This window comes from Trichosurus vulpecula, chromosome 4 (genome assembly GCF_011100635.1).
Source record: "Trichosurus vulpecula isolate mTriVul1 chromosome 4, mTriVul1.pri, whole genome shotgun sequence".
NCBI classification, from domain to species: Eukaryota; Metazoa; Chordata; class Mammalia; order Diprotodontia; family Phalangeridae; genus Trichosurus; species Trichosurus vulpecula.
The window spans coordinates 393,211,851-393,226,642 of NC_050576.1; the positions used below are offsets into that span (position 1 = coordinate 393,211,851).

At 33.1% G+C, this 14,792-nt stretch overlaps 1 protein-coding gene across 1 annotated transcript in view; it reads left to right on the forward strand.

Annotated features, from left to right (window-relative positions):
* Positions 1–14,430, forward strand: part of CDC16 (cell division cycle 16) — a 51,250-nt gene extending 36,820 nt beyond the window's left edge. Inside the window, exons 13-18 of the mRNA XM_036754752.1 lie at positions 179–331; positions 1,198–1,261; positions 2,451–2,512; positions 4,674–4,809; positions 6,139–6,229; positions 10,710–14,430. Of these exons, the coding sequence (XP_036610647.1) occupies positions 179–331; positions 1,198–1,261; positions 2,451–2,512; positions 4,674–4,809; positions 6,139–6,229; positions 10,710–10,978 (775 nt within the window). The 3' untranslated portion in view covers positions 10,979–14,430. The remainder of the gene's footprint in view (positions 1–178; positions 332–1,197; positions 1,262–2,450; positions 2,513–4,673; positions 4,810–6,138; positions 6,230–10,709) is intronic.
* Positions 14,431–14,792: the final 362 nt, after the last annotated feature.

Consider the following 14,792-nt stretch of genomic DNA (forward strand, 5'->3'; position numbering starts at 1 on the left):
TAGGATGGAACTGGTCAAAGAAGGATCTCTCGGGACTCATGTGAATAGATTGAAATTCCTAGTTACTGATTTGGTGTTTGAGTTATTTTTTAAGAAAAGATTGTATAGGTGAATTTCTATTAGGTTATTAAATTGTTGCATTAAGGCAATTGAATGTGTGATTTTAACATTGTTTTAGGTGTCACTTACCAATGCTGTATATTGGATTAGAATATGGTTTGACCAACAATTCAAAGTTGGCTGAGCGATTTTTCAGCCAAGCTCTAAGTATTGCACCTGAAGATCCTTTCGTTATGCATGAGGTTGGAGTGGTTGCATTTCAAAATGGAGAGTAAGTACATAAAGACAAAAACATAGCATCGGCCGCGTTCTTTTTCTGAATTCACGAAAACCTTGATCAAATAGAAATTAATCCGATTCTTCATTAAGTGTAATCTTTGTTTGCATTTCACTTTTAGATGAAAGACAAGACAAAAAACAAGTAGGCATCGTACATTCAGTGTAAAAATAATAGTTTTGGGGCCTCATTTATTAGCCCAGTTGCCTATTTGTTTAACTCTGAAAGTACTATTCACTCATCATTGATGTTCAAAATATTGACCCAGAAGTACTGCATAATTCTCAATCATCCACAATAACTCTGATTATGTTAATTGTACTGTATTTATGCACCGAACTGTAAATAATTCGTTTTAGAGAAGTAATTGGTTGAAACAAAGGATTCCTTTCCTGATTAACCCTTAGATGAACAGAAGATGCAGCTAATCAAAACAACGCAATCTTTGACTATTTTAATTTATTATGATTTTACTATTATCTCTAATAAAATAAATATTTTATAGGCTGTTGAAAGAAAAATGTAATATTCTCAGATTCATATTCAGTAAATTATTATTCCTTCAGCATTATATTTCTGGCTTTCATTTTTTAAAAACATCAGTGCACATTTTTAAATTGAAAAAAACATTGGGCCTTTAATCATATGCACATAGATTACTTAATGCATTAATTCTATAATATCTTGAACTCAACAAACCCTAATACTGTAATATCGATTGCCAGATATATCTGTCTTTGGGAAATTTAAATCAGGTTGCTAACAAAGATATATTTTTACAATGTTAATGGGAAATATTTATCAGCTATTTGCATATATAATTTGTTTATCTGGAATAACATTGCCTTTTTTTTCTTTAGCTGGAAAACAGCCGAAAAATGGTTTCTTGATGCATTAGAAAAAATTAAAGCCATTGGAAATGAGGTATTTACTTAGTCACCGTTATATAAACACCTAATTACCAAATACACTGCGGAAAAAGAGATACATTGCAGCAATCTCTGCCCTCCAAAAGTTAATATAATAATTTTCATTAAAAGCTTTTAAAAATTGTTTGAGCAGTCATGTATTTAACTTATGTCCCTTTTACAACATTTAATAATTGATGTTTCTGAATTAGTGACCATTTTAGAGAGCAGGAGTAGGCCTTTTGGTGGCAGGGTAGCCATTCATCTTGCTGTTGCAGTCATTGGGAGCCTATTGAATGATTGCAGGAAGCTTTGGCATTTCCAGTCTTCGGTGTAATATCCTCCTGATTCACAGGGCTTAAAATAACTGCATCTTTGGTTGAAGGAGAGTTATTAATGGTGTCATTAGCTCCTAAACTCAGCAGGTTCCCTTTCTGAAGCAGAAGAGTATTATTGAGTCTCAGACTTAGTACTGCCTTGAGGAGAGTGGAGCATTGCCGTAATTTCATACCTTTCTAATTCAGCTTTGGAATTTCTAATGTTTGAAATATTAAAAATATACTGCTTTATGAAAGTACTGCTCTATGCATTTAGCTGGATGCTTTGAACATGCATTAATTGTTTTAGGTTAGTAAAGGTATAGGCACTGGAGTAACAATTCAATAGATTTACCATTTTTTTTTAAAAAAATAACAATTTTAGCCTATGTTAGCTCTCAGAATCAAGGATTATGCATGTTATTCATACTTACCTTTCTGAACTGTAACTCCTTTCATTCCTGCCCACTCTGTTTGACTCCACTTTGAGTTCTTCCTTCCCAATTGCATTACTGTCCCACTTGTCTACACCTTCTACTTTATGTTCTGGTTTTGAGCCTTTCCCAAACCACAGCAATTCTAGCCATCTGCATGTGACCATAGGCACAGGTTCTATTCTGAGGGTTACATTTCTTGATGTATAAACTTTAAAATTTGTTTTGCATAAAATGTCAAAACAGCAAGGAGAAAACAGTGCCTGATTTTTTTGTCATTAAACTGCATTAAGTTAATATAAATGAGAAGAACTTGAGTTTCCAGTATGCTTTAATTTGACATCTCATTATTGTATGGGAATTAAATAGCAAGTATCATCTTGAGGTAATTAACTACGTACAAATCTAGTTGAAAAGTATGAAGTAGTCATTTTAACAGCAAATTGTTTTGTAGGTAACAGTTGACAAATGGGAACCTTTGTTGAATAACTTGGGCCATGTATGCAGAAAACTTAAGTAAGTGATGAAGTGGAACATTTTTAGGATACATTGTGAATTAAATCGTATGAATTCTCTGTAGCGTATACAATTTTTAATGCTTTTATTCTGCATGAAGGTATCATCTATGTCTAGGCCCACAAATTACAAGTGTAAAGTATGCTACTAAGCATCTAGATCAGTTCAAAAACAGATATCTCTGTTGGCATTTTAACAACAGAGATAACTGTTGATAAAGACGATGAACCAGATTTTTAAAAGAATTTTATTTTTAAGAATGTTATTATATCATATATTTATATATTATATTTTAAGAATTTTATTATAAACTTAATGACAAACTCACAAAACAAGGGGCAAAATCTGAGTCTTTAACAAGGCAGAACCAAAGGAATTAACACAAAACAAACAATGCTTTCATTTTATGTTCTCGTCCACATCAATTTATAACTTTTGGCTCTACTTGCTTTCTTTTTTTAAAAAAAGTATGTAGTTATAGTTGTATGTGTATACAGTTCTAGTTCTTCTGATTTTATTCTGAATCACTTTCCATGTTTCCTTAGAAAATACTTCCTTTTTATTTTTATGGTACTATAATATTTCATTACATCAATATACCATAATTCAGCCATTCTCTAATTTTTAAAGACATGTAGATTGTTTACAGTTTTTTGCCTTTACTAATGGGGCAGCTAAGAATATTTTTGTACAGATTGGTCTTTATTTTTCCTTTTTATGATTTCTTTTTGAATAATAGTCTTTGGAATGCAAATACTGGGACACAAGGTTTAAGTGTGTAATTCTTATTTCACACTGCCAGGCTCACTGACTATGTATGAGAGTGCCTCTTCCTTGGCAGCCCTGCCCATATTAGATTTTATCTGTATGTATTTGTAGATACAGATATTTGTCATTCTAGGAGGTAGAGGAAGATAGCATCTTAAGGTTATCATTATTTACATTTTTTTTTTCGTTAGGGAGTTTGACAGCCTTTTCATGTGGTCATTTAGCCATTTCAATTTTCTTCTTTGGAGAGGCAGCCTGGCATAGTGGAGCTAGTTATTAAAATGGGCTTCACATCAAAACCTGGATTCACGTTCCTTCTCAAACATATGAAAGCTCTGTGACAGAGCAAATCACTAACTCCTGCTTTGGTTAGTCCAGTCCATGTTTCCTATTCCTGTCCCTATTAATTTCTTTATAAAATGTCTCTTTGAGTCTTTTGAACATTACTCCATTAGGAGAAGAAATATGGGTTCTAGATGTATGTGTCAGTTCCCTTAAGGGTCGTTTAGCTGATATATTTATATCAGTTTTCCCCCAGTTTTTTTCCCTTAATTTTAGAGATTGTGAATTTTTGTTATGTTAAAAAAAAAGTATTTCTTTTGCCAAATAGAGCTTATTAAATTATTTAAATTGAGTTATCATTGGAGATTTTATTTTTCCATAATTAAGACAAATAGTATTTCTTTTTCTTAGAGTTTTTTTAAAATAATTTTTAAAAATGCTTTGTTGCAACAAAGTTAAGGGTTTATATAAGATGTGAGTTGTGGATCTAAACCCTTGTGGTTTTTTTTTTTTGCCAGTTTCTAGTAGTTTTTATTGAATTGACATTCTATTCCCTAGTGGATTTTAGTGTAGAACATTGGAATATAAAGTTGCAGTACCTATTGACATTTTTCCATGGTCACACAGCTAGCCAGCATATGTCAGAAGCAGTACCTGAACCAAAATCTTTCTGATTCAAAAACCTTATTTCACTTTACTGTGTTGCTAGTACAAATAACCAATAATTCTAGATTCAAATAAATAACATACTATAAAGGTTTTAGGATAAATGAAAGAAAATATTTCTTTATACAGTAAGTGGTAAATGTGTGAAACTTATCTTAACAAATTGAAGAGGCCAAAAATCCAAATTTTTTGAGGAGGGCAGTGATAAACTGATGTATATTATTTAGGTTATATCTCTAAGCATGATATAGTTAAAGGAAGTAATCAAACTGTTCAATAAAATGTCCATGATGGCAATGGCAAAGAAAATGCTGTTGAGGTTGAGTGAACTGATACTGTGTGACATTTCTTCTGGAAGTGTATATTCTTGGAACTTAGAGATAAAACTTGAGATTTGGGGCTTTTTAAAATGTATGTAATATCAACTTATTTTTATTTTTTACAGAAAGTATGAAGAGGCATTAGAGTACCATCGTCAAGCCTTAGTGCTGATTCCTCAGAATGCTTCTACCTATTCTGCCATAGGTTATATACACAGCCTAATGGGCAACTTTGAAAGTGCAGTTGATTATTTTCACACGGTATATCTTTAATTTATACCTTGCTAAAATTAAAATTAAACTACAGCCAATTTTAAAAAATCTTTTTGCTAGGTTTATTTTTTTCTTCTTACTGTTTTAAAGTTGCAAAATTTAATCCCACAAATATATATTTAAGCACCTTCTGTGCACAAGACATTATAGGGCATACAGAGATGAATAAGGCATTGTGCACATAGGTAGCCTACCGTCCAGTAGGGGGAATAAGACTGTACAAAAGTCATCTCAGTAGGCTGTGGTAACTGCACAGAGAGGGGGTAAACAAAATGCTTTGAGAAATCTAAAATAGAATGTTAGACTAGGTGAAGTTGTCAGGATGGGGGGGGGCGGTGTTGGGAATTAAGGAATCCTTCATGGGACTTAATATTTGAATTTAATCTTAAAGGATGAATTGAATTTCATCAGGCAGAGATTGAGAAAAAGAGTAGGGAGTTTCTTCTAGGTTCTTTCTTTGTAAAAGAAAATAATTTTATAGGATGTGTAACTGATATAAACTTAGGAACAGTTTTGAGTCTACGTTCCAGATTTGAGATAGTGCTGGACACATTATAACTAATGGTTATTGATTATTGATTAGTTTGCTATTTGTCATAATTTTTTTTTGGAGGGGGGAGGCAAGGCAATTGAGGTTAAGTGACTTGCCCAAGGTCACATAGCTAGTTAGTGTGTCAGGTGTCTGAGGCTGGATTTGAACTCAGATCCTCCTGAATTCTGGGCCAGTGCTCTACTCACTGTGTCATGTAGCTGCCCCTATTTGTCATAAATTTTTATATTTATGAGTTAATAAATGCAGGCATAATGAAATTACTCTCCCATGTATTAAAAATGTTTTTTTCTCTGCTGGAACATTTAAACAAGGTTGAGAATTGAATTAATATATCTATATGTATCTAATAACTTGCAAAGGAGAAGGATCTGTGACAAAAATACCCAACCAACAGCAGTACTTGATTCCATTTAATTCATGAAGTTAAAAATGACATGGAAGAAAAATGTGAATTTCACAGATAAAATGTGTAGATATTATTTCTATCCATATGGTATCTTACAGGGAAATTTAATCAAAGCATCTTTTGGTGCCACTGTCAGATATTTTTATGGTCTTATAAAAACAACTAGTATTTTTCGATATTGGTATAATGTTTGCTCTTATTGATTTAATTGGTCATTCTTCATGACCAGTAGGCTCTGTACAGGTTACCCTATTAGGCGAGACTACTAACACAACAAGGAAAAACAAGACCTTTTATAAGTATTTCATAAATATATTTCTTTTTCTACTAGTAAATATTCTGACCCCCTTTTTGACAGGCCCTTGGACTTCGGAGAGATGATACATTTTCCGTTACCATGCTTGGGCATTGCATTGAAATGTACATTGGTGATTCTGAAGCTTATATTGGTAAGGTGCTAATTTTTCTTATTTGTATCATTCTTGATACTGCTTTTAACTGTGTAAAGTGTTTCGTTCTTGTAGACAGTGACTTTTCTGTTACCTACTTTCCCATTCCAAGTCTTTCACTTTAATTCGGTACCTCAGTGGCCTGTAATGTTATTGGTAGGTTCTTTTCTACAGATCACACAACACCTGTCTCTAACTCGGTAGATAATCTTTGTAAATTGCTATGGCCAAAAAATTTATCACCCTAAGAACAACCTAGTAAAGAGAATATCCAAACTTATGCTTATCTTCTAGTAACATGCACACAATCAGTCAGACCTCTATCTAAAGATTTTCCATCTTGATATAAGACATACCAGAACTGGTACTTCACTGGTATAATGTTTAAAAAACTATCAGGGGTTGTCTTCATCATGATGCGACATCAGAGTAGTATTTTAGTGGGAGCTTCTCTTTCTAAGCATTCTTAATATCCGACAAAATACCTTTTTAATTTTGCTACAGTGATGCTAAGGAGATAGTAGTCATCATATACTTATTCATGTAATGTTTCACCTAATTAAATATTAAAACATTTCTAAAAATGCTTTTTTGATATTGGTACATAAAGTCATTTTCATGAAGTCACTGTGTAGGTTACAGTAAAGTTACTGTACAGTAAAGTTACAGTTACTGTCCATGAACCAAGGTAGAAAATGAGCAGGCCTGTCATGATAGTTTTTCTTTAACTCTTGAAAATATTTAAAATTATCCAAGTTAAACAACTAGAAAGAGAATTATTGTCCTGGACATACAGTACAGACTTTAGCTTATTTCCTTTATGGTAGGGTTACTAGATTGGTGGTTCAGAAGAATGTTGTAATTTACTTGATTTTAGTAAAGCATTTGACAAAGTCTACACTGTGTGGAAATGCAGATTAAATGATAAGTAGTTAGGGATTCAAAATTGGTTGAATTGATAGAACTGAAGAATACTGTTTGATGGTTACTGTCTACTTGGAAGGTGGGTTTTGTCTGATTGGAAGGCAGGTTATACTGTGATGAGCCAGTAAGGTGCACTTGTCCCTGTGCTGGTTAACATATTTATCAATGGCTTGAATAAAGAAATAGATAATATGCTTAGCAGATAATGCAGAAGACAGAGCTAGAAGGGATAGCTAACCAAGTCAGAATTGAAACTTTAACAGGCTAGAACATTGAGCTGATTCTAATAACATACATGATATTAGGGATGAATGTAAAGTGATAACATCTGAGTTTTAAATTTCAACTTCTGTATAAAATGGAGGAATTCTGACTAGATAGTAATCTGAAAACGATCTAGGAGTTTTAATCGGCTTGTTATGAACTCAAGATGAATCAACATATGTCAGTCAGGAAGAACGTATTCAGTCTTAGGCTTCGTGAAGAAACTCCAGTTACCTACGACTGAAGCTGTTTAGCTAGACAGAAAGAGTTAGAGGAGGAAAGGAATGAGAAGGGGACATGAAAGTTGCATTCAACTTGCAGAGGGGCAAATTTAGATTTGCTATAGTGAAAAACTTTCTGACAATGAGAGCTACCAGATAATGGAATGGTCTGCTTCAGCAGGGAATATTTTTACATTCACTGAAAGTCTGGGTGAGCACTTGGATAGGGTGGATGCTTGTTCAGGTATGGTTTAGAGTACGTGGCTCCTGAGGTCCCTTCTGCCTCTGAGATTATGGGAGATTTTGGAATGTCCATGTAATGAACTACTAATGTGTTTGTAAAGTCCCTTTATAATCTCACCTATAAACTGGTCTCATGGTGTAGATCCATGGCCAATACTATAAAGATGCTTCAGTCTATTTCATACTTATTGAAGTGTTTTGTAGTTGTTTCATGTCTCTATGCTCTGTTTCTCCCACCCCCATTAGATCATAGCACCCTCAGTTCAGGGGTCACGTCTTACAATTCTTTTGAGTCCTTAATGGTATTAGTATTATTATTAATGATAATAACAACAGCTAGTATTTGTAAGGCACTTTAAGGTTTGCAAAGTACTTTTAAAAATCTTATTTTATGTTCTCAACAGTCCTGGGGCAGGGGTTTGGTGCCGTTGTTACCCTCATTTTACAGATGAGAATACTAATGTGGATGTAGACTAAGTGACTTAACAGTAGTCACACAGCTAGTAAAGTATCCGAGGCCGAATTTGAACTTGGGTCTTCCTGACTCTAGGTCTAGTGCTCTGCATATAGTATGTGTTTAATAAACAGTTGTTGAAATTATTAAAGCTCTTCACAAAGCTAATTATATGTGGTCTTTGGTGCTGTGTAATGACCACATAAGGTGCCAAATATACACAAATGTTGAGGTTGGGGCTGAGAACCAGACTGTTATAATTTGTTATGGAACTTTTACTGGAGCCTCACTACTGTATAGCAGCTCTTTTATTCATCTAATTAACTATCACATTATCCACAAGAGCTTTTTCATACTGTCTCCTCAGGCCCCCAACTTTATACCTTATTATACCAACTTTTATACTTTATTTGGTAATTTGTGTGTTTTAAAAACTACCTGTTCATATCCTTTGACCACATTTGGGGTTGGGGGGGGGGGTGGATAGAGATTACTCTTAAGTCTCTTAGTTACATATAGATTTTGGATTTAAAACTTTACCCAGAAGTATTTATCACAAATATTTTCCCTCAATCTTTTTCTTTCCTTTTTTTGTGGTGCATTACTTGCATAAAAGCTATTCACCTATTTACCTAAAAGCAAGTTTACCTATTTCTATTTTCTGTAATTTCTTATATTTGCTGAACAGCTAAGAATTTTCCAACACCAGACAATTTTAATAGATGTGAAAAAAAATGAGAAAATAATGGAATGTCTGTCATGTTTTCTTAAGTTACTAATGCTTAAATTTGCACTAAGACCTTTTGGAACATCCTATATAAATCCATCCTCTATGTGGAATTTATTATTGTGAGACATGGCTCTAGTCCCATTTTTTTATCATAGTTTCATCAGTTTTCCTCATAATTTTTGTTATTAATTCATCCCCTGTTTTTTAGTCTTACATTTATCCACCATTAGTCTACTGTATAACTTTGTTTCTCGTGCTTAATTATTTTATTCTATTAAGCCTATTTCTTTAATACATGATTATTTTAATCTTTACAGATACATAATTTGAGGTCTGGTCATCAGGACAAGTCTTATTTATTTTCCTTTTTTTTTTTTTAAATTTCACTCAATATTTTTGACAGTTCTATGTTTTTAATTGTTGTTTTATCTAAGATGTGTAGCCCATTGTCATTTTGGTATTGCTTTAAAGCTACAAATTAATTTGTAAAAGTATGGTGGCCATGTTTACTTTGTTGACTCCATTTAGCCATGTACATTTAATAGCTTTACAATTATTTAATTCTTTATTTCTGTTTACTTGTCTGATAATTTTCCTTCTAAAGTTCTTGTGTAAATCTTGATAGATTAATACTCAGATATTTATATACATATATATGCATCATTATTGTAAATGGCATCTCCTGTTTTTAAAAAGTCTTTATTTTTACGTTTCTTTCACTTCCCAGAGATTTTCCTCCTCAGTTAAAATCCTTCCTAAAAGTATGTTTTGCTCTATACCTGCATCTTCCACCTCTCTGCTAAAAGGGGGGAGATAATGCTTCATCATCAGTCTTCTAAAATAAGATTGTTCGTTGCATTGATCAAAGTTTTATTTGTATTTTTCTCCTTCTATTTGGTCATTGTACACATTGTTTTGGTTCTGTTTATTTTGTTCTTTATCCATTCTTATATATCATCTCAAATTTTTCCAGATTCTTAGTCATTATTTTGTGTGGAATAATAATATATTTTACTTTACCACAATTAGCTTATTACCTTATCTGTGGAGATTTACTTTTCTTTCAATTTCTCTGCTGCCACAAAAAGTATTGCTATAAATATTTCTGTATAAATGGGATCTTTCCCTCTGCCTTTGATATTGGAGCCAGTAATGTCTCCCATTTCTTATTATTTTAAATAGAGTAAGCCTTGGAATCAGGAAGACCTGGGTTCAGATCTCATCTCTGACACATAATGACTTTTTCTCTCTTGCAAATCACTTACATCTTAGTGCTCTAAACCAGTAGTGTCAAACTCAAATAGAAGTGAATCCCTGTGGGCTGTATACTAACTTAGAAAAACACAGATTAACATTATCTATATTTTATTATAGTTTTAGTTTATTAAACTTTTCCCAGTTACATTTTAGTCTGCTTCAGACTGCACCAGGAGTTTTGTGGGCTGCAAGTTTGACACCTGTAGTCTAAGCAACTCTCTACGGTTATAAATTGCAGAGTAGGTGCCAACCTGCATTGAGAGATGGAGTTTTTTCATCCAGGAGTTCCCAGTCCTAATGAAATCACAAGTCTAGTCCCCTATCCCTACAAGTGACAGATCTAGACATTGTGGCAGTAATCACTTGAATTTTTTCTTTGTTTTTTAGGTACAGAGATCAAAGACAAATTGAGGTGTTATGATTTTGATGTACACACAATGAAGACACTGAAAAACATCATTTCACCTCCATGGGATTTCAGGGAATTTGATATAGAAAGACAGACTCTAGAAGAAACTGGGCTTATACCATTAGAAACATCACATCATTCAAGGAAGAACACAGATTCTAGGCCTCCATTGGAAGAAACCTTTGAAATTGAAATGAATGAGAGTGACATGATGTTAGAAACTTCCATGTCAGACCATAGTACGTGATTCAGAGCCCTGGTCGAAATTTCATTTTGTCCTAATATGTTAGTATTTTGTCACATCCTTGTCATGTTTGAAGAATTTGCTATTTTTTTATATGAATCCAAACTACATCTCTACATCTAGCAGCGAAGAACTAATGCCTGCCTTAAAAGACTGGATAGCACACCTTCACAACAGATGGTTTTCCAATTTTACTGATTCTAAAAAAAAGTTACACATTATGGAATAAAGAAGGTAAACCATCTTATGTTTTTTAAACTGTAATGAGACCCTTTGACTGCTATTAAAACTGTGATAAATACTAAGAAATTAATATGAAATTGTTTACAGTACGTATCAAAATTAATTTAAAACAGCTAAAGGTTGTTATAGTGTTAAGGCTACCAAACTTATAGCCTACCAGTGAAGCACATTTTGTCATTTTAAAAAGCCAAAAGAATTATAGGGAATCTTAGTGTAAAATTAGCATTTTGTTCTTTAAAATAAATAATTTCAAAGTAATCCATTGATCTTTTTAATTTCTATGTCCTAGTATATGGGAGGCAAAATGTGTTTGATTTCATCTCATTTTTGCATATTAAATTGATGACCAAGTTTTTAAACTATGTTAAATGTTAAGTTCTCTTGTTCTATTTTTGGCAATTAATTTTAGCATCTTTAGTACTTATATAATTTTAAGATTGTGTGAAAGATGAGCTGGCATTTATTTTTAATGGTACATGATTTTAATGTTATGAACAGATGACATTTAGTTATATTATCTGAAATTGAATTAGAAAGTGTAGAGCAGCCTTCTGATATATAGCAAAAAGAAGTCTCCTAATACTATATTGTGTTAAAATGTGTGGTATTGTTTATTTTGAAACTGAAACTGTGATCTTTTTTTATTTTGTAGTTTAGTCACTTTAATTAGCAAGAATAATTCTACTGTGAATTCACTGAAAAGATTTGTAATTTGTTTTGTCAGGGAAGCAAAAAGAGACTGCAGTGCTTCAAATGTTAAACTTTACATGTTACCCTTTTAGTAGTTCAAATACCATTGTATGTATTTAGTAAGTATTTTTTATTTCCCTTGTTCCTTTTTGACTCTGGGATGGCTTTGATTTTTTTTTAAACTTAGTCATATCCATTTCCATTTACAAAAAGATTATAGACACAGATATATTGCCTGCTTGATGGTATTTCTAAGTCCACTGCCAGTTTATTTTTTTTTAAATTTCTACACTGTAATAGCCAGTAAGTTTATAATGCATATTAATATCAGTGAGACAGCTATTTTGGCTACCACCACATCTACTCAAATTTTCTCCCCATATCAGCCACCTACCAGCTGTGTGATCTTGGGCAAATCATTTAACATCTTTGGGCCTCAAGTATCCTCAAATTTAAAATAAGGTGGTTAGACATGGATGGCCTAAAGGCTACCTTCCAGATCTAAATCTGTGATCCCGTGACTCTGCAGAACCAGGGTCTTTTTTTTGAGAAATCTTGTAAAATGACAGTTGGTGAGCTTGAACTTGTCAGAAGGAACATACAGCACTATGTGTACTATATACTTTGTATGTTACTATGAGTAATAGCAATGTTGGAAATAGCTCTTGTTCTTATGATTTTTAAAGATGTGTGTGGGAGGGTTGGGGAGTGGGAAAGTGGGGAGAGGCCTGAGAAGAGGAAGGTAAAGGAGGTGTGGTCCTAGAATGATTTCACTAGTGACTTCATTAATGTAGTAACCACACTAACGAACTAACATAAGAACTTCCTGTGTAGAGTTTCCCTCTATTTTCCCATGGCAACTAACTTACCTGTAACTTATACTTTAAGAATTGCCAATGTCACTTATTTTAGAAGATTTTAAAGTTATAGTCCTCTTTTTTCCAGTTCTATTCAGCAAACTTTATTTTTGTTCAATGTACTTGGCTAATTTTCAGAATTTGTAAGATTTTTTAAAAATATTGATGGCACAACTTCTTTCTCAGATCTAGATTAGCATCTCCAAAAGAGTTCCCCTCCAAATTTACTTTTGCTTTAAAGAGACATGATTTCACTGGCTTATTTTGAAACTCCCACTCATTTCAAAATAAGTTTTTCATCAGAAAATTTAAATTTCTTTTTAAAAAAAATTCAGAGGTGGTAGAGTAGAGTAGATAGACTCATTATAGTAGGTAGAGTCGGGACATTTTGGTTTCAAGTACTTCCGAATCTGACATGTGAAACTAGGTAAACTGTTTTATTTAGCAGTGCCTCCGACAACTCTCTAAAGCAGGAGTTCTTAACTGTGGACCCTAGGTTAAGGACCCAAACCTGTGGATAAGTTTCAGAGGGTCCATGAACTTGGATGGGGAAAAAAATTACTTATTTTTCCTAACTTAAATGAAATACAGCATTTCTTTCAGTTATTTAAAAACATTTTTCTGAAAAAGGATCCATGGACATCACCAGACTGCCAAAGGAGTCCATAAACACAAAAAAATTTAAGTATCCACATTCTACAGGCCATAAATTAATTACACAGGAGTTGCCAAGCTGCATCATTGGAGGGAATTTCCAAACTAGGTGTTCTTCACACCAAATAAATCACAGAACTGAACCTTCCCCTTCCACCTCCCAAAAAGTTAGGGTTTGCATTTTCCCATTAATATAGCATAAATCTACATAGATTTATTTCTGAATTATTAAACTAGGTCATATAAAGAATTTAGTTTTGTGCATTTGTTAGACTGTATGAATTTAAGTTCACCATTGGCGGACATTTGATTTTAAGTAAGAGAGAATAATAGCCTACTAATGTGATTGCTGAATTACATAGATATTCCAGGTTAATATCTTCATTCAAAGCTGTACATTTTGATCCTCTAAAAGTGTGCCAATATTCCTTTTTGTAATACTTTTGTGATTTCACTAGTGTGTGTACTCCTTATCTTAGATCGTACTGGTTTTATGAAATGCTGTTGCCAAAAATAATCATCATCTGGTTGTCAAACGTTCTATGATGCCCATCTAGTCATTGAGGTTCCTTTATAGCCCTACTTTCAATTTCAGGCAACCTCATGGTTTGGTCCTTAAGTAAAAGTTCTTGGCTAGTCATGGTCTTGAAGTCTTTCTGGCTTGGTAGGCCTTTGCGGAGTTAGTGTGCTGGCATATCCTTTGAGAGCTCAGGGTCACCTTGTTATAGCAGTGGGGCTTTAGACTAGAACTGTAAACATTATTGTTGAATGTACAATACTGTCTGCTGTTTTCTTTCTTAAATTTGTGCTACCTTTCTTCATATACCTAGTAATAAATAAGATGCTAGAGAATCTGTCTGTGATAACACCAAAAATCCCTAAGTCCACAAAAGCTTTATTTAGTACATATACCTTGTACATGTTATATGCTTAGTATTTGTTGAATCAATTTGATTTCTTTGATATAGATCCCATTAAAGTTTTGTGAATGATTTTTTTTTTCTAATTTAAGGAATCGCCAAATCAGTGTTTTGATTTCCAAAACTGGCAATGCTAAATTTGAATAGTTTTAGGAATTTTCCTCTTTGTGTACAAAAAAAAAAAAAAACAAAACCCTAATTTACCACATACCTAGGACTTAAGTTGAAACATCTGCAGTCCACCAGATTAAAAACCAGTAATTTAACAGAGAAAAAGGGAAATGTCTTGTTTTCATTCATGTAAAATAAATTTGTATTTTCCAGCTCTTTACCAACCCTAAAAAAAGGGCTACACTCCACCTTTTGGTAGAAAAAGGTCACCAGGTATAAGATGTTCCACAAAGGTAAATTCTGCAAATAAAAGAAGCTTACCCCCTTAAATGCTAAAACTTT